This window comes from Heloderma suspectum, chromosome 4 (assembly GCF_057233095.1).
Source record: "Heloderma suspectum isolate Gila_16-S chromosome 4, 16-S_ref, whole genome shotgun sequence".
Taxonomy (NCBI): Eukaryota; Metazoa; Chordata; class Lepidosauria; order Squamata; family Helodermatidae; genus Heloderma; species Heloderma suspectum.
Window position 1 is genome coordinate 192,365,145 of NC_139461.1, and position 26,415 is coordinate 192,391,559.

The 26,415-nt window shown below is 43.7% G+C and overlaps 1 protein-coding gene across 1 annotated transcript in view; it reads left to right on the plus strand.

The window, feature by feature from the left end:
* COL11A1 (collagen type XI alpha 1 chain) overlaps positions 1 to 26,415 on the plus strand; it is a 331,740-nt gene that overhangs the window by 204,487 nt on the left and 100,838 nt on the right. Inside the window, exons 31-35 of the mRNA XM_084851680.1 lie at positions 3,749 to 3,802; positions 13,008 to 13,061; positions 21,086 to 21,130; positions 21,373 to 21,426; positions 21,517 to 21,561. Of these exons, the coding sequence (XP_084707806.1) occupies positions 3,749 to 3,802; positions 13,008 to 13,061; positions 21,086 to 21,130; positions 21,373 to 21,426; positions 21,517 to 21,561 (252 nt within the window). The remainder of the gene's footprint in view (positions 1 to 3,748; positions 3,803 to 13,007; positions 13,062 to 21,085; positions 21,131 to 21,372; positions 21,427 to 21,516; positions 21,562 to 26,415) is intronic.

The window sequence follows — 26,415 nt, forward strand, 5'->3', positions numbered from 1 at the left end:
TCCTGAAGGCTTCCAATGTGGGTTTCAACTCAATTGCAGCTGCAGTATGGGCAGGCCTCAAGTTCCTTCCTCCGCTTCCCAAGGTTCTCTTGCTGCTCGCTGCCGTTTGGGCGATCCTGGCACAGGCTTTCTCCCATTTACCCGACAAAAAGGTCAGTGGCGCCAAGAAAGGGAGGCATGCGCCGAGCCCTCCCTCCCGGTGCGGCGATTAAGAGCAGGCAACTGCCACCTCTCTGTCTCAGAGCCTGCCACATCCGAGCCACGGCACCATTTATGTTGCAGAACTCAGAGTCAGAGAGACCACGGAGTGAAGAAAAAAGAGTTTCATTATTTAACGCACGGGCTTAAGGCTGGAATCACTTCCAAAGAGCCAGAAGCCCCGATTTACATCAGCACATTGTTTTTATAGATATTGTGACACATAGGAAATGGCTCCCCCTCTCCCTCCCGTTTGGGGTTGCAGTCCTCAACATTTCTTCTCCTAGAACCATTGTTTATAATACAAGAAATGGGTTCTAGGGTAGCCATGATAAGCAGAGAACAGAAGAGAACAGCAGAGAACAAGATATACAATTCTATGACCTTATCCTTTGTTGACAAGATAAGAAATTCCTGTGTCTCGTCATCTTACAAACATATATTTCAGAGAGCAAGAGCTCAGCAAGAACATGAAGCATGAGGCTATTAGTCTGACCCCCGATATGGCTGCTACAGGGGGAGTCGCCCCATCCCTCCCCCTGAAATTCTGGCCGGGGGGGAGGTGCCCCGTCCCTCCCGCCACGAATCCTGTTCTGCCGGGACTGCAAATGGCGGCTGCCGTAGCAGCCTGCCATTTGCGTCCCTGCAGTCAGCCGTGATAGGCTACGTAAATGTTTACATAACCTATCACGGCTGAGTGAAAAAAAACAAAAAACCATGTGTACGCAAATGGCGGCGCCCATGGGCGCTGCCATTTGCGTTCCTTATTTTGGCACGTGTAGTCTACGTAAACATTTACATAGACTACGGCGAAAATAAGGGGAACGCTATTTGTGTTCCCGTTATTTTCGCCGTAGTCTACGTAAATGTTTACGTAGACTACACATGCCAAAATAAGGAACGCAAATGGCGGCACCCATGGGTGCCGCCATTTGCGTATGTGCGGTTTTTGGGGTTTTTTTTCACTCAGCCGTGATAGGCTACGTAAACATTTACGTAGCCTATCACGGTATTTTTTTAAAATCTAGCCATGATAGGCTACGTAAATCTTTATGTAGCCTATCACGTTTTTTGGTTTTGTTTTTTTTTTCACTGGAAATGGCGGCAGCGGCAGCCGGTCAGAAGACCGACCGCCGCAGCTTCTGCTGCCGCACCACCGCCGGAGCCGCCACCGCCAGGGACATTCACACAAGGTAAGTCCCGTCCCGGGGGCAGGGGGGGCAGACCGTTTCGCCTCCAATTTCGGGGGGCCGAATGCACTGGCATTCGGCCTCCCCGAGTTTCGTGGCGAAATTCTGTGACATCCCTACCGAACCCAGTGTGCGGCACAGCGGAAGTGGCTTCTTGCCCACCCCTCAACCCCTACTGAAAGTTGATGGGTTCTTATGACGATTTGAGGTCCTTCGGGACATATGACATAGTCATTGTGCCACTTTGCCACTTCGCAGCCATACTGTGGTTTTCATCCTGAAAATATGGATTTCCGCAGAGGTGTTATGCTCTGAATTTTTTGTTTACTGTGGAGTTCCCATGGTTGTCAAGCTGTCTGTCCCTTCCCAAACTGACTTCCCATTTTGTGATGGGCATGTGGTGGGCATGCTTAGTGATTGCAGCATCACTGTGTGATGCCCCTTCACTACTTTAGTCATCCCCTCCTCCTCATTCCTTCAAAGCTGTGCAGTTACAGTGGCACGAAGACGCATGCTCATTTTTTCAACCACACCTTCGCAGCTTCGTATCTTCACAATGGCAACTTTGGAGTCAGTGGCCAAGGGCTGGGGGGGGGGGTCATGGAAACACCTCGAGAAACTGGACCTACTAGACCTGTGGGGGGAGCAGAAGGTCCAGGACCAGCTTTGCTCCAACCATGGGAACATGCATTCTTATGAGCTCATATCCCAGGAAATGAGGAAAAGGGGGCACAACTGCAGCACTGTGGAATGTTGGACAAAAGCCTAACACCAGAGGGATCCATTTTTGAATGATGGGTGGGCATGTACCTCTCACCTGGGCACAACACTTTACATGTGTGAACCATCGCAAGAGTGTGAGGCTGGAGGACCACTGGTGTGATTGTGTACAAACAGTTGGCATGGTAACGAAGGAGCAACCTACCCACATTTTACCAAACAAGAAATCGACAGACACAAAAGAACCCCTAACATACAAAAGAACCACTAAAAACTGAGGCACTGAGGCCACATTCTCACATTGCTGTGCAGCTGTGCATTTTTTTAAAAAATGTTAAAAACATATGTAGCAGTGCAACTGGAGGCTGCTACAGTTTACTGTAGTTCACGGCTGTGTGTCACAGCACAGCGGATTTTTTCCTTGGAGCCACAGTAAGTCACACCATGCATATCAGAAGCTAATTTGCAGCTGCACTACTGCGCAGCTACAATGGAATGGAGGTTGAAAGCAGTGTTGTGTAGATGGCCCCTAGGATGTTCAGCAACTTTGGTTGTGGACAGACCATAGTTTTTACAAATGTTAAAGTGTCATATTGGAGGCATCTTTGCATGCGGTGTACACACATTTCTTTTGCCCTGCTGTTGTTTTTGCTGGTCAAATGAGTTTCACAGGTTTTTGGAACTAAAAATGTTTGCAGAACCTGTTTAACAGAGGTGATAGTGTGATACATGTATCTACCTGTAATGATAGTTCTTGCATACCACTTTCAACACTCACCAGTTTTCAGCCTTACCTATTCTATAGCCCTTTTCAGGCATTCCATCCACTTTATTGTAATTGCATAGAAGAGGAGAGTAGACAATGCCCCTACTGGACCTGCCACCACATTGTGCAGGGTTCCCAGTCATGGGAAGAGCCAGCGGCAGCTGGTGACCCCAGTTCCAGCAGGGCTGTGATTCCATTCAAGGTTTTAGTTACCACCAGCCAAACCTCTCATGGTGCTATCCAAGGTACTGAACCGTGTTTTGAGGATAGGGTTCAGCACCCTGGATAGCATCTTTCAGCACCTTGGATAGCACCATTAGTTTGAGCTTGTGGAAATTAAAACCCTGAATGGAACCACAACCCCTTGGAACTGGAGTCACCTGCTGCCACTGGGGAGAGCCTGTGCATTTACAGTAGACTTCCCTTTACAGGCATTTCCCCCAGTGTGGGGTGGCCAAGAGGGAATATGATGGTGGTGATGGGGCCAGCAGGCGCAGCCCCACTTTTCCTCTCCGCGTGGCTACAATAGTATGGACGGAACACCTCAACTGCTAATAATTGGTTGGTGTTGGTCAAGTCAAGAAGGGGCAGCTGAAATGTGAAGGTACAAGCCATGGTCCAAAGAAGCCATTCAAGAGAACCACATTCAAAGCCAGATCTTGCTTGCTGCAGCAAAATGATGAGGCAAGACAAGCTATCCTTAACACAAACAAAAACTACCAGGAAATACCTTATATCCATGCAAAAAGCATCTTTGGATCCTGATCTAATTTAATAAAATACACAACTGGTCATTCTTTTGGAGTGAATGTGCTATTGAGAGAGTTGTACTGTAGCTGCTGAATTAATGAATTAAACCTCTTTTTAACTTTAGGGTAAACTTGGTGTTCCGGGATTGCCAGGATATCCAGGGAGACAAGGCCCAAAGGTAAATTTGCTCAAACTTTGAGAAATGTACCGTGTTGGAGAACAGATATGTGATGTTGAGTGTTAACAGTTGTTGTTCCTTTTTGCATTACTTGGAACATCAATTTAAAGCAAATGCTGGATATGCAGAAGCAAGTATATAATACCTTTAATGATGTACAAATGTTATATATTTTTTCCTCAACAGGAGACCAGTCCAATAATCCAGTCCAGTTTTGACACCCTAATCATGATGATTGTGTTGACACATTAACATTGATACAAAAATGGATCTGGGATTTGGCACTCTCCCTCTGTAAGACATAGTGACCATGTAAATGAATAACTTACACCTTGATGGGTGCTGAGAATTATAAATATCAACTGTGTTTACTCATAAAATCACTCATTAAAACATTCAAATGATATTACAATACTCTCTGCTTGTAAAGTAATGAGATTTTTGTTCCACTTTGTGATATTTTTGTTTAATGGACCTCTTTACTGTGCTTTTTTTCTTTCTGGTTTATAACTTTATGTACCTTACGTATCCAGAAAAGGAAAATATAGACAAAAAGAAGAGACCATAACCCCAATGAATGGCTATATGCATGAAAGTTGTATTGATTTCCACAGTATTTGTACCCGATTAGAACTGTGACAAAACAAAACTTCTGAGGACCTCTCATTCATTAAGACTAAAATCTGTAAAAAAAGATCTGCATTCATGATGGAGCTTATACACTACACACCAGTCCCAATGCAATTGCATTTGGAAGTCACCCCTGCACAACTAAAAGGGGAAAAAACTTAAATAAGAATGGCTAGTCTAACTTTTCCAGGGCTAACAGAATCCAACACGAATATAGGAGCTTGATCACAAAACCATATTATTCTTAGAAGGAATGTATAGACAATCAATTCTGATGTAAGTTTTCCACATGTTAAGTGCTTCCAGAATGACTTCCAAAATCATGAAATAATAGGAATAGACTCAGCCGCACTTTGCATCTTTGCATATGTTCTTGGTCAGTTAAATCTGTGAGAGTTTTGCTATTAACTTGGAACTAAAGCTGGGCACAAATGGCCTCTCCAAATTCTCCAGCCTATTTGTGGGCAGAGAAATTGTGGGCAGACAATTTCACCAAATTTCTCCCAAAGGGAGGAGAAAGTCTCCAAAAGTTTCTCAGAGATAGGACTCACTATTGGCAGGGGTTGTAGCACAGGTTCTTTCTTTTTTCCTAAGGATTTTTTTGTTTATTGTACTGCTTCTGTAGGTAGCAACAGCATCAACTGTGGTGAGGCTTCCACTTTTTTGAGGCAGAATTTTGATTTTCTTTTGGTGGTATTTTTGAGCTTACCTAATCACTGCGAGGTGGCTGAGGGTGCTGTGTGTGTTTCCTCTCCCTATTACACATCTTTCCATTGCTCTGCAGCCTCCCAGGCCACCTGCACTTCCTGAACTGTAAACCTCCCATGGGAGGAATTGCCTTATGATGTCTTCCTCATGATGGCTTTAACTGAAGTGCAGGAAGCTGAGGAGGCTACAGGCTCTTATTCATAGACCTCATAGAATCATAGAGTTGGAAGGGGCCTACAAGACCATCGAGTCCAACCCCCTGCTCACTGCAGGAAGCCTGATTCCCAGGCAGTCTCCCATCCAAATACTAACCAGGGCTTACCCTCCTTAGCTTCCAAGATCAGACTAGATCGGGCACATCCAGCCCTTGGCTGCCACAGCGATTACTGTACAATGATAGACAGGACACTCATGCACACTCCTCAGCCACCTCATAAGTAAGGTAAGCACAAGAACCCCAAACCCAACCCATGAGACTTTCCTTCTTTGAATTTCTTTTCGAAAGCAATTTCTTTTCTATCAAATTGAATGGGAATGGCCAAAAAACATGTGGGAGAAACTTCAGCACAGCACTGCTTGGGGCACAATCCTCCACAGAGTTCTCCTACACACAGGGCTGGCCCAAGACATTTTTCTGCCGGAGATGAAGAATGAGGTGGCGCCCCTTCCCGTTCCATGTACAAAAGCCAACTGGACTGGCAAATGAGTCTGTCTTCAACATTGATAATGGGACAGCGTCTTCTACTGCACCTGAAAGCAACACGCTAGCTTAGGGGGTGCAGAGCAGGCCGCATGACACTCAGCTCTCTTCTCCAACTTCTTGCTGACACCTCCCAGCGTCTGCCACCTGAGGCAACTGCTTCACTCCGCCTAACTCCAGGGCTGGCCCTGCATGCTCAAGCTCTGTAGAAATGAATGGGAGGTTCTGAAACTGTGAAGTGGGTTTCAGATCCTGAGTAAAGGGCTGATAGTTCTAACAACTCGCTTGATTGAATTAAGTGGTGAGGAAGGAAGAAATATACTTCAGATAAAAAGAGATTGTGGAAAGGGAACATGTGTTCCCAGGGCTGGGTCCTGCTGTTTTAACTGTAGTTAACAGAGAACCACAGAGATGTTACATCTGTGACATCACGGACATGCTGTGTGCATTTTAATTTATATCATGCAAATATCGTCGTTAGTCAACTAAAATATTTGAAATTGAGTGATACCATTTTAAAGGCTTTTTAAAATTGGGATCCCATGTTCATTTAGGAACAATTTTTCATTTGGCTTGGGTGAACTCTATTTATTTTTTCAGTACACAGTCTGTGTTAATGCGATATGATATTACTGCTAATGAAAGTATTAATCGAGAATATTCATCTTCAAAAGTAGGGCTTTGATGCACCTGCCTTTTAACCTAAACGCCTGAGATTTCAGTCTTCTCTTTTGTCTGTCATTGCTTCAAACTCCCCTTGGCAATTTCTTAAGATCAAAGAGATCTTACATTATTCAAACTATGAACACAAGCAATGTACACTTCAAAGGAAATCTGTGGCCTTCCCCCCACCCCCCAAACATAGATGTAAGTGTGAATTTTATTAAGCTAAGTCTTCATTACATTAAAAGTGAAAATAGTTTGCAAGCATAGTTCATGGTTTAATATTTTTAAGAGATTTAACTTTTGAAAATATTGGCATTCAAGTATTCTGATAGCTGTAGGGCTTCTTCTTACAATTTCCTGTATGGGCCTCCCAGTTTTCAGGCCCTGCTATGCTGGGTAGTGACAATGCCAGAGCTGTACGAACATAACTTTGTTGCAGTCTTTGCTCTCCCAGCAGCAGTAAAAAGCAGAGCTGTGCACAACCAACCCCTCAAAATTCTCTACCCTATTTGAGGGCAGAGAAATTCTGTAAACAATTTCACCGAATTTCTTCAGGGGGAGGAGAAATTCTCCAACATTTTCTCACAGGTAGGGTTCACCATGGTCTGGGGCTGTAGCACAGCTTCTTTCATTTTTCCTAAGGCTTTTTGGTTTTTTTACACTTCCACTGCAAGTTACAACAGCATCAGCTGTGTTGGCAGCCTAGCCTCAATGTTGTATCTCCACATTTCTGGTTGAGGAAGGCAGTGTTGTGTCTAGCTCCAGAGAAGAGGTGGAAATAGTGCTCTGCCAAAATCTCTCCTCCAATTGCCTGAAAGTTTTCTTCCCCCATGAAAGAGGCTCCCATTTTCTGCCTCATTCTCAGGGCATTTTATAATTTTATTTTGAATTTTATTTTGAATTTATTTTGGTGGTGTTTTTGAGCATACCTAAGCACTCCGAGGTGGCCAAAAGTGTGCGTGTTTCATCTTTCTATAAAACAACTCCTCATTGCTCTGCAGCCTCCTGCCTGTGCTTCCCATCTTGAAAAAAGCCTTATGGAGGGAATTACCTCATGATGTCTTTCCCTGGACTTAAAATGTGGGAAGCTGAGGAGGCTACAGGCTGCCAGAGATATGATTGCACACTGAAAGACAGGACATTCGCACACATTTCTTGACCACCTCATAAATAAGGTAAACACAAGAACCCTCAACTCAACCCATGAGAACCTCTCAAAAATTTTCTTCTCCTTTGAATTTCTTTTTGAAAGCAATTTATTTTCCATCAAACTGAAAGAGAATGGTTGAAAAAAATGTAGGAGAAATTTTCAGCACAGCACTAGTAAAAAGCTGCAGACTAGCTGCAGAAGCTACTCCTCTCCTTGCCTACCCTTCCCTTGAATTGATACCCTCTCAAACCCTTGCAGCTCCTTTCTGAAAGCACTGCTACTGTCTTCTGTTACCCTGCCATGCGTAAGTCCTCCCACCTTCCTACCCTAATCCTCTCTAGGATTTGAGGAGGTCAGGTAATGGCAACTAGAGATCCTGACACTCAGAGTATCTCACCTAATGATACTCAAGGGCCCTCTGCCTGCCCGGACCATCTGTGACATATGTGTAGCTTAGCCAATCACTGCCAGGGGTTTCATCACCACTGCTAACTTCTTAGTGAGACACAATATAGATACTAAGGGTGAGTCCAAGATACCAGAATTTTATGCCCCCATTCCTTGGTAGCAAAGATGAGGAGGAATTTTACTTATTTTGGGGGGCGGGGAAATTTGCTGCCATCCTGGAGGAACTTTTTAGCAGCTGCAGCTGCAGTTTTCTTCATTTTTAAAATTGTGCTTTGCAGCTGCCATGCAGGAGAGTTTTCCTTTCAGTGGCCTGGCTACCATGTTATTATCTCCATAATGCTCTGGATGAAGTGTCCTTCAAGGGCATTGTGGAAGAGGGATGGGACAATGGCAGCCACCATTTTTGTTTGTGGCAGCCATGATTTGTTCAGCACAGTGCCCCAGAATGATGCTGCATCTGGTGCATTTTGGGGAAACTGAAATGGCCGCCAAGAAGGAAACTCTACTGTTGGCACCACCAACTGCGATGGTACAAACTTAAAATAAATAGATTAAAGGAAGCCACCACAGTCACTGCTAAAGATGCCCCCTCAACTCACTGTCCCTCCTGAAAATAAGAGAATCAACACATTTTCACTTCTCCCCCACCCCCATAAAAATCTCCAAAATTAAAATTTCTGTGATATTTATTTCAGCCCTAATATATAGTAGTCTTAATATTTAAGATCAGGAGGCTAAAGCTGTTCTTTAATTCTACTGCTTCCCATGAACTAGGGATGGATGGGCATCCACCCAGCACTCACCCAGCCCCTGCCCTTGCTCATGTGTTCCCGGATTCGTGCTCGAGCCCCACGCCCGCTTGCCGAGCTGCCCACACTTACCCGGGCCTCATCCATCTCCACTGGGATTACTGTGTTTTGAAAAAACATGGTGATTGCAATATTGTGTACATAGACTTGTACACAAAACGGCACTGTGAATCTGGTGTATAAGGGCGATTCATGGTGCCATTTTGTGTATAAGTCTAAAAAATAAATCTATGTGCATAGTATTGTGATCACCATGTTTTTTCAAAACATGGCGAACACAGCGGAGGTGGAGAGGGCCCGGGTAAGTTGTGGGCAGCTTGGTAAGCATGGGAGGGGATCGAGCAGGGACAGAGGCTCAGCGGGAGCAGCTTGGTGAGAGCGGGCAGTCCGCCAGAATCCCAGACTGAGACAGGCGCCTGCGCCATCCCTACCATTAACATAATTGCCTGTAACTCTGGTATAACATCAAGGACAGGCAGTAGGCCCCACCCTGAGCATTTATTTGATACTGTAACAAGTCTTTAAGATGACTATTCAAACCTTAGTTACTAGGCATTCACAAAGTATACAGATCATTTTTTACATAAAGTATGTTCAGTATAGTTTTGAAAAACTAGAGGGGTTCTTCTTTGCTTTCCATTTTCTGCAATTTACATTTTAGACAGCTGTTATTACACCAGTTATAAAACACCATTGTAGCTTCATTGTACCAGAAATGAATAATAACAGTGGTCTTCCTCAGGGAGCCTTCGAGTACATATCTAGCGTACTGAAAGAAACATGTCCTACAATTTTACTCTCCAGTTGCTGTGGAAAGTAAATAATATTAGCATGTGGCCTTTTCCATTCTCAGATCTTCCCTATCGCAAAAACTAGGTCTGCTGCACTCCAGAAAGTCATAGCAAAGAATCAGAAGGAAAAGAAACAGGGAGAAAAAAAATGAGAAATGTAAGAATAGTTTCAGGAGACTCTTTGCCAGAAGCTGTGATAGGCAGCTTAAAAACTTGCTCTGTGTCTCCTGTGATCATGTGAGAAAGTGATCTGGATAACATTCATTTAGAAAGGAATTGGCACGTCCATGGGTTTCCTTCATGCTTGTGCTACCCAAGTGGCATGGAAGAAGTCCTAGGGAAATGTCTTTCATGCCACTGCTGGCAAATGTAAACTGACACCTTGCCACCCCTCCTGACCACATTCTTAACCCAGTGACACCACCCCATACTTCCGCAGATTTCTGAACTCCCTTCTCACATTCCATTTGTGTTGTGGGAGTTCTACCCTGGACCAGTCAGGTAATGCAGAAAGGCCCAGGCTACATGGGAGGAGCTTGTTCTGTGGCTTCTCCCCACACTAGCATAAACCCTCCTGGAAACTGGGGCAGCACTGATGTGAGAAGAATAGCCGGAATCATCCAACATTACGTGGGTAGAGCAAGAGGAACATAAGTAGCAGTTCCTCTCCCTTAAAAGGAAACACCAGAAGGGGCTTTGAGCAACTGCAGAGGGGATGGTAATACTGTTTAGTTATTGGGAATATTTATATACCCCTTTTCAACAAAAAGTTCTCAAAGTGGCTTACATAATAAAAGCGCAGCTTACTTCGATAAAGTAATTTATATTAGTTGTTAATTAATTGTTGGCATTAGACTTAGCTGTATGGCTGGAGGCTGTGGACAATTGCCTCCCCACACAATTCCAGGTGCCACATGAGAAGTTATCATATGGTTTCTGGTTATCCAACTCCACCAGTTCATCTTTATACAATCATTTCTCTATAGTTTAGGAATGCACTTACTGATAAATACTGTAAGTTATTGAGTTGTATCCAGACTAAGTTAGTTGCATTCAGTTCCCATTTAAATCCCTCATGTTATGTTAAACCTAACTTAAATTAAGTCATGCTAAGTTTTCAGATGGATTTCAATGGGACTGAAACCAGCAACTAATGAGCAAAGCAACCCAAACCCCTTCAGACAGCCGTTTGAGGGGGATTTGGATGGGGCAGAGGTGCCTCTCCTCTGAAGGAGAAGGAACTCCACCAATGGGCAGGGGTTTGGTAATGGCAGATGATCTGTCACTTCGTTCACCCACCCACACTTAGGATTGCATCGCTAGTCTGGATCCAATCCATTATGTTTGGTGACATTCCCCACAGATGTGATATAACATGAACTCTTTTGAAGGCGGAATAACAAAATGTTTCATATGAGTAGAACATACCCAGTGAACTTCTCAGCATGAAGAGTCGGACACGACTGAACGACTGAACAACAACAAAAATTGTTCCATATCCAAACCCAATTATTATCTTTCATCAAGCAGTCTCATCTATCCCTTAAGGGGAAAATGCCTATAATTCTTTATTATTATTTATATGAGCTTCATCTAGACTAGTAGCCATTTTTAGTGAAGTGGGCAGCTGTGCTAACAATTACTGTAATGAGACTTTTTTTTCTTACGGAATTGTCATTGTTTTGAAACAGATTTTCTTTGGAGTTCAGCTCGAAATAAAAACATTTTTATTTTTTCCATTATTATGGACACTCACTGTTTTCTAATTTCTTGAAAACCAGGGCTAGTCTTCTCATCCAAGACTGCTCCAAAATCCAGGAAAATATAATAATGGCCCCTTTATTTTATAAATGTGTGTGTATGAATGCATGATCAGACATAATGAATTGTGCAGACTTATTCAGGAACTGCAAAATGCACTATGAATTACTCATGGAAGTAAAGATTTGGTGGTTACCCAGTCTGGATACTCAGGGTCACAAGCCGATCTGACATAGGAGAATATTTTGTCCCTCCTAAAGTTAGAGCATACCACTCATTCACTTCCCTGATCTTTAATCCCCACCATCCCAAGTGACTACGTTCTCATGTAGCAAGGCTAGGAAGACCATGGAAAGATGCTGCTGGTCAGAGACTGAGTAGACAATGCTGGCTAGATGAACAAATGGTCTAACTCAGTATAAGGTGACTTCAAATATTTAGAATTTAATATGTATTTTTGCCTTCCCTTTGGGCTTCTTTTGCTCGGTTATTTAAAATGGTGCTATTGGTTCTAAAAGTACCTTTCTATGAACGTCTCCTTGTCTGGATTGTGCAGATAGATGATGACAGGTTTGTATATGCTTTTGGTCCTCACCTGTTCTGTGATACTATGACTTGTTTTGATTGATAATGGGCAGTACCCTATACTGCTGCTGTACCTCCACTAATTCTGTTGCTCTAGCAAAATGGACCTCTGGTGCAACAGGAACTAGCAGTTCCTGAAATAAGCACAGAAATGGGCAGAAACACTCATTTCCAGAGCAAGGCAGTTTGGTGGAGCTCCTTTCTGTGAGCTCTGTTGACCTGCCCTGATGCGGAAGTGAGCATTGCCACTTATTTCTGATTGTTTCAGGAACCACTAGTTTTTGTTGTGCTAATGGTCTGTTCCACTAGTGCGGGGGTAGTATTGGACTCTGCCCAATGACTTTGTCATAAAAATTGTTTTTAATGATACTACTGTTAATGTTTTTACTGCATTCCGGAAGTGAAGCATTATGGTAAGGTGCTAAGAAACCATCTGTCAATAACCTTTTTTCATATCAATATATTGTTTCATTTGAATAATATAATGTGATACATTGTAGTGCACTTTATATAACTTTCACATAGCTCAGTGGCAGAGCCCCTGCTTTGCAGACAGAAGGTCCCAGGTTCAATCCCTGGCATCTCCAGGTAGGACTGGGAAAGACTTCTGTCTGAAAACTTGGAGAGCCACTGGCAGTCAGAGTACACAATAATGAACTAGATGGCGTGATGATCTGACTTGGTAAAAGGCAGCTTCTTGTGTACTTCTGTTGTGTATTTCCAATGGGACTCACTGAATCCAATCTGAAACAGGCACCTCCCTGCTAAACAGTTCTTTGCTGGGACAACCATTTGCTGGGACAACCATTGGGTTGGTCCAATAAATGGAGTGACTTGTAATAGGCTGGGGAGAGGATAGTCCCATTGAAACTGTTAGCATCCTCTACTATTATAATCCACAGTGACTAAGTATATGATGTCTGAGATGTTGCTATCCAGACATGACATTTTCAGTGAACTATATTCACTTGTTTTTTGGTGTGCTTTTTTCCTACAGGGCTCCACTGGGTTCCCTGGATTCCCAGGTGCCAATGGAGAGAAAGGTGCAAGGGTATGATATAGTATTTTTCCTAACATGCTTTATTAATATGTAGAATTCTTTGCTAGGTGAATCCAAGGTATAGGCAGGATTGGGAATGTTATCTGTTTAATATTAGAAGAAAATTGTGCACATTTCCCAATACCCCAAATATAGAAAGAATTAAAAGGTAGTAGTTCAAGAGGATTAACAAGTAATTTTTCCACTGGGAAATGTTATCCATTAGGACCATAGCCAAACCATGTGAAGCTCTGTTGCACACACAGTGCTCCATGTGAGCAGGGTTTCCCCCATTCAATCTATTATTGCTGCTCAACGGAACAGTGAGATGCAGTTCACACGTGTACGCACGTCATTCGATTGTATTTTTTCTACATTTGATTAATGATGGGCAGATGAAGGAGTACTCCAAGGGTGAAATTACACATGACATTAAACTCATCTTTACATTTAGCATGCAGGTTTGTGCCAATAGCGTCAGCTGGGGCGCAGAGCTGATAATTGTGGGGATTATAGTGGGTGTGGAGTATGTGGGGGTTAAACCGTTCTTCTCTCTTTGCAATCCTGAGGAAAATACCTCATCTGAAGCTGGCATTTGCTTTGTGGGGGGTGGGGGAGAATCTCCCCATTGGTGCCCATGGGGAATTTCTTCCCAAAGCAAATACCATTTCAGAGCAGGGATATTCTGAAGTGAAGGTGGTATAAATCTGTGATAACCCCCTTCACACATGCAACTCTCCACTACATGCCATAGCCATCAGCTGATGAACAGACATGGATGCACCGGGCCACTGTCTGGCAGAAAAGAGAATGGAGAAGACCCACATTGTGCAAAGTCTGTGTGCTCATCATAATTTGGGATTGTAAATCAGCCTTGGCAAGGTGGGGCAGTAATGTTTCCAGTAAGTCAGAAGGTAAATAAGCAAGGAAGTTAATAAATAAACAAAGCTCTGGAAGTTTTGTCAGAAAACAACTTGGGATCTTATGTACTGGGTGGGCTGTTATCACCTTTTCCGTCAAGCATCTGGTGCTCTTTATTTTCTAAGAAAACATACGGGCAAAAAAGTAAACAATTGACAGTTCTTCCTGTATCCTGTGATGTGCAAGCTAGCCTGCAGTTTTCCCTCAAGGGAATTTCTCTTGAATCTTCTATGCATTCTAATTTACCAGCACTCTTCTATTTTTCAAATACGCACACGCACCAGTCTGCGGTTGAACAGGCAAAAGTATAGGAAGCATGCTAAAGCATACATATTTAAATGGATGTAAAAAGTCAAGACCTAGCTAGCTGCTTTGTTCATTTGAAGCTGGCGCGTGGAATCTATAATGCAGAGTCTGCTAAGTACTAGAAGGTCACTGCATCACTATCCATAAAGCTCAACTGGATGTGGCTGATAACTTGTGGTAGAAATGTGATGAAGTTATCAAAGGGGAAAAGATGGGTTGAAAATGGAGCTTGATGGCAGCTTAGGGTGTCATTAAGCAAAGATGAAGTAATGTATATCCTTCCTCTGCCTACCCCTGCATTTTATTTAATTCAAAAATAAAGGTTGCAGATTCACCACTTTAAATATGAAACTAATGAGAAGCAATTGTATTTCCTGCATCCCTGCAAGTTGCTTTCCTATCACTCTCCAATAATAGTTTTAGCTGAAATGCAGGCACATTATTTTTTTACTTACAACTAGGAGTCCAATGTGATATTTGGGTGATAGGTTTATTTATTTAAAGCACTTTTTGCCCCACTCTTTAAACGTTTCCCAGAGATACTTACGTAAGTTCAATAAAAACAAGATGCTCCCTGCCCCCAGCCTTACAATGTAGGGACAGACAAATCTGTCCATTTCACTGTATCCCACATTCATGGTTTTAAAAAAAAACCCCTCAAGTTCTTTCCCTGATTTCTGTTTATGAAGACATTTGTGAATTTTGTTAAGTTTGCTTCAAAAAACCCAAACTGAACGAAATTCTCACCCATCAGCACCAGCCAAATTCAATAGGTACAACTATTCGCAGCATGGAGACAACAATGTTTAACTTCCTGCCATGATGTAGCTACCGTGTAGAGATGGCAACCCCAATTCATTCATTCAGCACCACAAATTAGGGGTGGACGAAAGGCACTTACCTTTCGTCGAAGCTTGTTCGCGGTGGGGGGGAGGCGCTTCGCTGCTCCCCCCGCGAAGTTCAGGCTGGGGGGGAGGCTTCCTGCCTCGCCCCGGCCGAAATTCAGGCTGGGGGGGAGGCTTCCCGCCTCGCCCGGCTGAAATTCAGGCCGGGGAGGAGGCTTCCCGCCTCGCCCGGCCGCGAACTCCATTGTTTTGTTTTTTATAAAAAAACGCCCCGTGATAGGCTACTTGACGATTAATGTAGCCTATCACGGCTAGATCTGCAAAGTCAGCCGTGATAGGCTACGTTAATCGTCACGTAGCCTATCACGGGTGACTTAAAAAAAAAAAAAGTGTGTACGCTAATGGTGGCCCCCATAGGGAGCCGCCATTCGCGTTCCTTATTTAGTCGCTGTAGTCTACGTAACGTTTACGTAGACTACGGCGAAAATAAGGGCAATGCAAATAGCTTATCTATAGCAAATTATCTATAGCAAATAGATAATGGCGGCTCCCATAGGGAGCCGCCATTATCCGTACGCGCTTTTTTTTTTTTTTAAGTCACCCGTGATAGGCTACGTGACGATTAACGTAGCCTATCACGGCTGACTTTGCAAATCTAGCCGTGATAGGCTACGTTAATCGTCACGTAGCCTATCATGGGGGCGTTGTTGTTTTTTTTTCTTTGATTGGAATGGCGGCGGCGGCAGCCGGTCAAAAGACCGGCTGCCGCTCCCGCCCTGCTCGAACACCCGCCGAACCGCCAGCTGGACCCGCCGCCGGGAGGGACATTCGGCGAAGGTAAGTCCCGTCCCGGGGGGGGTGCGGGGGGCGGGGGGGCCGGAGGATTTCTCCCTGAAACTTGTTTGTGGGGCCGAACACGTTGGCGCTCAGCCCCCCGAAGTTTCGGGGAGAAATTCTCCGCCATCCCTACCACAAATGCAGTTGATTACACAGGGATTCAAAACCAGGCTTTTAAGAGCTAAGCAATAAGCATTCAAAGCCCACTGGCTGGCTGAATCTGTTAGTTTCACTTTCTCCCACATTCAGATAGATAGAGGTGTGTGTGTGTGTGTGTGTGAGAGAGAGAGAGTGCTTTCCTTCCTATTTATGAAGAAATGTACACATTTTGGTAAGTTCCTATCAAACAATGAGTGGAACAAAATTTTCACCCATCCATATTACAATCTTAAATAAAAACACAATACAAAAGGAAAAGGAGATGAAGAGGGAAGAGGAAAAGAATCAAATGGGTGTTAAATATATTTCTTTCTGAACCACTCAACAAGTGGATTTAATGAATAAGCATAAAGCTTGAACATGCACATGTAGGTTGCAATCCTGCCCACAATGAGATGTGCTTGGGCTTTGTTGAAATAAACATGAATCAAGCACTCTGACTGATACACATTGTAGATATTTAGCCTGACCTACCTGCTGTGATTCCTCTGTCAATATGGAGTTCTATATGAGCTCTGGTTGCCCCATTCTGAACTACAAATCGGTAAATACTGTGCATGGAAATAGGGACTGATGAATTCCTAATTGCTTGCACAGAGCAGCCCTCGATCTTCAAGAGAATGGGGATCTCCTGCCCATATGGAGCTCTATGAATCTTTCAGAAACATATAAGGATTTGTGTTATGGCAACTAGTGACAGAAGTATGAAAATTTAAGAGCATCTCATAAATGCCTGCACTGCACCACAACTGCAATTCTGCTAGTAACAGCAGGCAGGGGAGACAGGCCTGAGGGGAAGACAAATGAGAGAAACCACAGCTCCTTCCTTTCTCAATTCAGCAGTAGTCTTAAAGGTAAAGGGTGAATCTCCAGGCTGCAATCTAGGATAATAAATCACCATAGGGAGAGGAGCTAAGAGAGGCTGAAAGTGAAATAACATGGCACACGTGGTTGCCAACACATCAGGAACTTCAGTCTTGGCTGATGTTTTGCTTTGCATTCAGGCAAGAGGTGATGCCATCCCACACCCTGCCTGGGTTGGTTGTGCACCATAGGTGAATAGCTTTTGTACTGAACTCTGCCCCTCCTTCTGAATGGCTCTAACTGCTGGGCGTGGCTCCCTAGCTCTTTCCATTCAATGTGCCCAATATAAGGATCCGCAAGCTAATCAGCATTGTAGTAGAGGAATAAGTACTCTATCACTTTAAGATTACATAAAGTCATTACATGTGTGTTTCCTGTTGATGGAAGGCTGTCTCCACTCTCCAAGGACCAAATTAGACATGAGTTAATAGCATGAATGCAATTAACATGCACATTGCTTATAATGCAAACAGCAGTTGTGGAGCAGCTGAGCAGACTAGGACCATGGGGGTGGAGGTGGGGGTGGTCAGGTGTAGTTAATATTTTTCTCTTTTGCTGCTGACAAAGAAGCGGCATTCTGTGTTTCAAGGGAAGCTCCCACTGGGACCAAGGAAGGCTTCCCTTGAAGTGCAAACAGCAGGTTCTGAGACGTGATTTTTAACAGGACCATGACAGGGAGAGAAAGAGCAAAAGTTCCCCTTCCCACCTCTTCTTGTCCCGAGGCTGCTTAGGTAGCCCTACAGCCACTATTTGCATAGCAAGTAGGGAAGTACGAACCCACCCCTGTCCGGGTTCTCCAGGCACCCGTCCAGCCCCTGCCCCTGCTTGCTGGTCCACGGACCATGCTTGAGCCCCTCTCGCACTCAGTGAGCAGCCCACACTCACCATGGCGGCATTGTCAAGCTCCGTGGTCACCATTTTTTGAAAAATGAAACGGCGATCTCAAAATGCACATGTTTGCAAACGCACATATTTGCAAATGTGCATATTTGTGCATACACAGAAATGCAATTTTTCGCACATACGCAAATATGCACCATCGCAAAAATGTGAATTTTCGCACATACGCAAATATGCGCATTTTTACGATAACCATTTTATTTTTCAAAAAATGGTGACCACGGAGCTTGACAAGGCCGTCAGGATCAGTGCAGGCACTCAGCAAGCATGGGCAGGGGGCAAGTGGGGCTTGGGGGTGTGGGCAGGGAGGTTTCCTCCAGATACCCAGACAGAATCGGGCGCCCGTGCCATCCCTAATAGCAAGAAGCAGGAACATTAATTGCATTCACACAATTAATGCCACATCTAGTTTGGCCATAAGACTGTTATATTTGACAAGGCTGCAAAAACCTACATCCTCCTGTCAGCTGAACTGAATCTGTGCCTGTAGGACTTTCAGGTTAAGAGAGACCCATTTTTCCTTGCAGTTGTCAGTGAGCATTTCCATTTCTTTAGATTCTAAACAAGTTTCCTTCCCCCCGCCCCCTTCTTCTTCTGCCAGCAGAATGTCTGATCTTAAACAGTCTGGCTTGCTTACTCTACAGACTCACAATCACAGTCTTGATTAAAAGGGGCCTCTTGGGGGAAAAAGCATCAATGGGTTATATTAAGCCAAGGTGCTTTGAAGCTTCTGCCTGTTGAATTTAGGGTTGGGATTGGCACAGCTCTTTTAAGTAGGGAAGGGAGAGAAATTTCTTCAGTTTGCATTTTAATGCAAACTTCCCTAATTTGCACTTCCTGAACCAATAAACAAACTGAAACACAGTTATTCTTCAATATTCTTACTTTTCTAAATGTGGCGATGCAGTTATTCAGTCCAAAAATGCTTATAACACTGTGGATAGTAGGGAAGGGTGTGCATAAAAATGTGTATAGTGGTGCGAATAATGTACAAAAATACATTATGTTCAGGAAAATTGCTTTCAAAAATGTTCATCTTAGGGAAAATTGAGTCCCAAACCATGTCTATTAGGAGAAATGCACACAAAGATGTACGAGAAGAATTGGAAACTGATGCTGAAACTGGATGAAAGCAAATTAAGGTTGGAAAAATTAGAAACCGTGCAAATCGAACTTGACAGATTCGTCCATCCCTACTTTTAAGGCGTGTTCAGTCAATACTCAAGAAGGAGATACCAGGCACAATCCATGGGGATGGTCTTCTGTGGAAACCTTGTTGAGATGAATGACAATATGATGCTCTTGCACACCTCCCATTCATTTCAATGGTGTTTCTGCAAGAGAGTCTCCCAACAGATGGTGCCCGAAGTGTTCTGCAGGGGTTTGAAGAGTGAATTTCTGCCTTTGTCATGAGCGTGCAAATGGCAGTCACCAAGTTTCTGTGACAAAACTTACATTTGTTACCAAAAGAATACCCCGGGGTATTCAACAATTTGTGGTATTGCTAGTTTCAAATTGGGGGCAGGGTGGTGTTGGTGAAGTCTCAGTGATAATGAAATGTAGTTTCGATTCAGGTAATTGTATCAGACTATGCTCCCCCAGCTTTAAAATGTGAAACCCTTATGAGTGAGCATCTTTTGAGGAGATAACCCCAACAGCCCAGTATAGTGGATGAGAAGGCAAACCTTATAAAACCAAGGAGGGAAACTGGGCAGCCTAAAAAAACCCTATACAAATTACATAGGTGTAATAATTTTATTCTCCCAAAACTTATTTTCACAAATACAGTAACAAAATAAATGCAATAACATCAAACTGGAAAATGCACATACCACATAGGCGATGCCTATGTGGCGTTACTGTTTAGAAGCCAACACAATCCTTTTCTCTCCTGCTGGGTGACCATACTGCTGGGCACAATGCATCTTGGCCAGGCTGTAAACTTGCAGGTGACGTGAGACCCTTCTTGGCTTGCCCTAGGAACATCCAGCAGCTTCTCTCCCAGGGCCACAGGCACAGCTCTCCTCAGGTATAGGCTATACCCTGTGCACTGCAGGCCTGAGGAAGAATGACCCGCTAGATACTTCTCATTCTAGGAGGCATGGCAGGGCCTAGCCTTGAAGTAAGCGCTCTGGCTGCAATACTTCTCATTCTAGGAGGCATGGCAGGGCCTAGCCTTGAAGTAAGCGCTCTGACTGCAATACTTCTCATTCTAGGAGGCATGGCAGGGCCTAGCCTTGAAGTAAGCGCTCTGGCTGCAATACTTCTCATTCTAGGAGGCATGGCAGGGCCTAGCCTTGAAGTAAGCGCTCTGGCTGCAATACTTCTCATTCTAGGAGGCATGGCAGGGCCTAGCCTTGAAGTAAGCGCTCTGGCTGCAATACTTCTCATTCTAGGAGGCATGGCAGGGCCTAGCCTTGAAGTAAGCGCTCTGGCTGCGATGTGTGCCTGGTGGTGCTATGGCATCCCCAATGCAAGGGTATCTTTTAGGTGAGGGGAGCACTGGTCCTTATGTTTTGCACATGCGTGACCAGGACTACATCCAATTAAAAGGGAATGGACTGGACGCCCCTCACTATGAGGGATGGTTGTTTGATATGTCTGAATCTAAAAGAGAAGTTCTTTATTTAGGGTAGAACCACTAAACAAGCATTTGCCAGTTAACACAGTAATAGGGCATTTGTAGGGGAGATTCGGCATATGGAAGGGAAATTCTTAACCCACCTCACTTGCCATTTCTCTCTTGCTACTTTCACCTTGGAGGCCTCTCACTCGCCAGTTGAGCTTATTTTTTGTTTCTTTTAGTCTTGCTGAACTGGCTGAGAGAAAATGAGGGGAAATCAGCCTGGGTGGAGGGGTGCATAGAGGAAAGATTAAGCACCTGTCCTGTCTACCAGGTATCTTCTGCAAATGCTCCTTGCTCCCACATTAGCATTATGAAGCAAATATGGCTTGAAAATTCTGATGTTCATCATATAACTTGTATTTCTGCCTTTTAAGAAAGCAGACAAATATTTGAAGGAACTGTTTATTTAAACTTAAATGCAAAGCAGATAGTCAGATATGCCAATAGCCTTTGATCCTCATAGAGCTCCATTCTGCCCTCTTGAAGCAGCAAAACCTCCTTCTTAAGCAAAAAAATAAAATAAAACAAAACAAAACTACCACCTGCTGACATTAATTTGTATGAACTTTCTTTGGCAGGGCTTGCATGGCAAACCAGGCCCAAGGGGACAACGGGGACCAACAGTATGTACTATTATTTATTTATTTGTGTGTTTGTTCGTTCATTCATTCAATTTATACCCTACGATTCTACCAAAAAATGGCACTCAAGGCTGTTAATATTTTCTGCCCACTCCCTTAATGTTATCACATACATTTCCATATTAATTGTTATCTGTACAAAATTTGGAAACTCATCTTTAGATTTTCCTATACTATAATGCACAATAAAAATAACCAAATGCATATCTTTCAACACTCAATAGGGACCACGTGGGTCAAGAGGCCCGAGAGGCCCAACTGGGAAACCTGGTCCAAAGGTAATTTGTCAGAGCGTAGTAATCAATTTCTGTGCCAGCATTTCCTCTTAAGACATACATTTCATCTTTGAATCAATTGTTCTTTTCCAGGGCACTTCTGGCAATGATGGACCGCCTGGCCCACCAGGTGAAAGGGTATGCAAGTAGCAATTTATATTTCATTTTATCTGTCTGTTACAGTTAGTATATTCCTTATATAGTTTCTATGGCAGGGGTGCACAACTACTGGAGGTCTGGGGAACATTTTTGCCCCCTGGATCTCCTCTTCCCCTTGTGGGCCACACCCCATGGGATGCTGCACAGTCCTTGGGATATCTTCCCCCCAAAAAAATTAATTTATGGTACGATTAATAAATGGCCACCCTAACAGGAGCAGCGTCACCCACAGTCATGGCTATGGAATCAAACAAGGCCTGCTGTACCCCTTCCCACTTCTCCTGTGCTGTCCTCCTGCCTTCTCTTTGGCTCAGTAGATTAGGGACAAAACCAACCCAAGCTACTAAGGCTACATATGTACATGTACACTTTCTCATACTTTTGACTGGGCTGCTGCCCACTTGCCCAAAAGATAGCCCACTGCAATCCAAGAATGAGTATATGCACCATGTGCATGGTGTGGAGAGAGAGGCATTTTTCTCCCTCTCTCATAACGTTAGAACCAGGGATTATCCCATGAAGCTGATTGGTGGGAGCTTCAGGACAGATAGAAGGAAGGACTTCTTCACACAGCGCATGGCTAAACTATGGAACTTGCTGCCACAAGACATAGTGATGGCCACCAATTTGGATGGTTTTAAAAAGGGATTGGACAAATTCCTGGAGGAGAAGGCTATCAATGGCTACTAGTTCTGGTGGCTATATGCTACCTCCAGTATCAGAGGCAGAAATTGCTGGGGAACATGGGGTTCAATGAACACACGCTGGAAGAGATTTGTTGAAACAGCCACAGCAGAAAAGGCCCTCTTCCTGGTAGACACCCACCTCAGTTCCTTTGGCAGGGGCTCACAGCAAAGAATCCCAGAAGATGATCTTAGGGTCTGGGCAGCCACGTATGGGAGGAGGTGATCCTTCAGATAACCTGGCCTCAAGCCATTTAGGGCTTTGAATGTTAATACCAGCACTTTGAATCAGGCCCAGAAATGGACTGGCAGCCAGCGCAGCTTGAAAAGTACTGGCACAATGTGATCTCATTGGCCAGTCCCTGTTAACAATCCCAGTGCCCTATTTTGGACTAGCTGAAATTTCTGGGCCATTTTCAAAGGCAGCCCCACAGTTATTGCATTGCAGTAATCCAGACAAGAGGTTATCTGAGCATGGATAACTGTAGCTACACTATCTCTGTCCAGATAAGGGCGTAGTTGGTGTATCAATCTGCATACAAATGTAATTCTTACCAGTTTGAATATTTTCTCTCCAACCATACAAAGCATAGCTCAGTTCTATGCATGTCTAGTAGGGATGTACGAATTACTTACCTGCCATTCCGGTGCGGGGGGGTCCGCAGGGAGGGAGGCGATCCATCCCTCCCCCCGGAATCTTCGCCATCCGGAGGCGAAGGTAAGAGATCTGATCCTCCATGGACTTCGGGGGGCTGGATTCAATAGAATCCGGCCCCATTGGGGTCCATGGAGAATTTCTCCAACATCCCTAATGTCTAGTCAGAAATAAATGCCAGTGCAACAGTTTTTAGGCAGTGCAGAGAAACATGACAGGCCTTATATTAGTGAAGCTGGAGATTAATTTTCAGTGGTGCACTAGGCTTTGCTAATACAAGGTCTGCCATGTTTCTCTGCACTTCTGCTCTATGCCAACTCAGGAAATTGTGTTTCATCCAAGGCAAGAGGCTGATCAGAGTTACAACCTGCCTTTGTGTTTTCAGAAATGGAGATAAACCAGTTTGAGTCTATCTAAACTGCAGTCCTCATGGCCAAAACACCTGGCCAATTTTTTGGACTTTCTTTCTTCCCCCTATGTCCTGCTTTTTTGCCTGATGAAAAGATCTTGAAGGCTTGCACATCTTTGTGGAATCTGGGTTGGTCCTTATATTGCCCCTGCAGTAGGCTTTGAACTCTTAATTTAGAGGTGCCAAGATAGTGATAAATCAGATCCAGGTTTACTTACAAGGACATACTTTATTGAGTACAATCAGCACACAGGCATACCCAGTGGTTGGATCAGACAGCTTCTCTGAACCCAGAGCCACGGGGTAAAATGGGTTTTATACTATACATGTTAGCAGTGAGGCAGCATGACAGCAGCAAGCGTTAATTAGCAGTCGTCTTCAACTTTCCCATCATAGACGCTTGGTCAGAAGGAAACTCTCCTAGCACAGCCACCTGCAACCTTAAGACAAACCAACCTCGCTTCCCAGGCACATCTTGATAAGGTCCTCTAGCTTGTTCGTATGGAATGCGCTGAGGCTGCTGCTATCTACCTTTGACTCATCCTGGTAAATCAAGAGGTCTGTTAGGGAAAACAGCACCCAACTGACCAAAGTCAGAGAGCATTATGTATCATCTAAGCCCCTCTAAAGTACTGATAGGTTGGTTCAGGCCCAAGGACTTACGGTCCTAATAAAGGTATTGCCCAACTGTGGATTTTAGCCTTCTGTTTTCTTATGGAACAGCACGGCTCTTTTTTTTAATGTGCTTTAGAAAATAATCCATAGTCGGCTTCCTCAGTGTTTTTATTTCAAGAGTGTCAAATCAACACACCATAGAATTTTCCTTTCCAATGCAGGTCAAATGATTTTTTTTTAATGTTTATTATGCCTCTTAGTTGAAATCAAAAAGTCAAACATGTTTGTATTCACCAAATATATAAACTCTGGCTTTGGTAGAGCAAAGAAACCAAATGTGCAGCTCTGAGGAGAAAGAAGAAAAGGAAAGCTGAGAGCTAAGAAAATGCAATTGGGGCTTAGGCAGTCTTTGATTTGAAAATGATCCTTGTGATCCTCTTAGCGATGAATATCCACATACTGAATGAGTCTGTTCAAAACAATAAAACAAAACAAAAGAACCTATTTTTAAAGGACATTTTAAATCAAGAGTTTATTGAATGACATTTTCCTTTTCCAATTAACAGTTCTTGAATGGAGAAAGCAGGGCAGGTGTAGGGAAAACACAATAAAAGGATGCAAAAACATAAAATAATAAGTTACTGGTACTCCAGAGCATTGTATCTATAGAAAGAGTGTGGTGTAGTGGTTAGGGTGTTGGACTGGGGAGACCTGGGTTCAAGTCCCACTCAGCCATGGAGCTCACTGGTTGACTTTGGCCGAGTCACTAATTTTAGATTTGTTGTGATGATAAAATGGGTAACTATGTAACCTGCTTTGAGTTTCTTCAAAGAAAGATGGGGTATAAATGTAATGAACAAATGAATATGACCATCCCACCAATCCCAGTGACTTCAAATCAGTAACTCATATTGTGAATGATTTTTCTTTCATTCATTAAAATGTGCCATGCTCTGATGATCCAAAATGGAAAAGGGAAATATATAAATGACAAGAAACCATGATTGTATGTGATATTTACCAGTCTTATTTCAAAATAGGTGGCAAACTCTGTCACGCATTCTGAGCAGTCAATGGACAATTAAAAAAATAGACATTTCTTCCTTTAAGGTGATGCTCACTTCAGACAAGCATTTTTGCTCTGTAAGCAGTTTTCTGCACCTTCATTTGTTTCCAGCTGTAATGCTGTCAGTTCAGTCTATGAATTGTAGATCGCACCATAAAACCTCTGCTAAGCAGCCACCTGCTTTCACCTGAACATGAACCATATATAAATGATAATCACATTTTAACAGGATCCAGACTTCTTTCTGTCCATTTTGTTTGTTTGTTTCTTCCTGCATGCAGAATTATTTCCTGCACACACCTCATACGCTTCCCCAGTTGCAAGAGTCAGTCACAGTTTGGCTCTTGCTATGCATTTTCTTTCAAAGTCCAGACTACAGTGATGGAACTTAAAAGAGCTCTAAGAAAGGCTGATCTTTACCATGGGCCAGTATCTTACTGTGCCCATGCATCTGTGATAGAGACCGCTTGCACAATGGGGCTTTCACACTTCTAAAAATAACCCGAAACGAGCAGAAACACTAGTTTCTGGAACAGGCAGGTTCAGTGGATCTTACAGAAGGGAGCTCCGATGACATGTCCCAATCTGGAAGCAAGCACTTCTGGGGTTATTTTTAGGAATGTGAAAGCCCCATTGCACATGCTGTCATTCCACAACAGAACCAGTGGAGGCAGAGTGCCCCCACTGGATATCATAGTAGCAGAAAGGATTGTGGCCTCAGGAGTGGCCTTCCCAGGAAGCAAGGTAAAGTCATTACTTCAGATGGGAGAGTCAAGGAGAGGTCACACGTTCCTACTGCCAACCTTCATCACTAGATATTCTTTATTTATTTATTTATTTATTTCTATACCGCCCAATAGCCGAAGCTCTCTGGGCGGTTCACAAAAATTAAAACCAAACAGCACACAATAAAACAATTTAAAATATATAGAACATTAAAACCACAATATAACAATACAACCACAATAAAACCTAGCAGCAGTGGTGCAGGAGTTTAAAATACAGATTTAAAACAGCAAAGCTAAGCTTACATATGACTAGGAATGTCGCAGTAGTCTGTGAAGGGGCTGGAGTCTGGCAGAATCCCCCCCCCCCGGTTCAGCCTCCCCGACTCCACTCCATGGACTGCCACACTTGCCCGGCGACTAGGCATGCATCTAGTCAGGGAAGCACGGAAGTCCCCCACTGGTCCACCACTTTTTTCATTTTTGTGAAAAAATGATGGTTCAGGTTGTTTTGTAAATGTAATGTTGCATAAATGGCGGCTGTAAGGGGGCTATTTATGCAACACTACAGGTGTAAATGGTCCCTTTATGACTGCCATTTATGCAACATTACAAAAAACTCAAGCCGCCGTTTTTTTGCAAAATGTCAGCTCAGTGAAGGATTGGGCAGCTGCTCACTG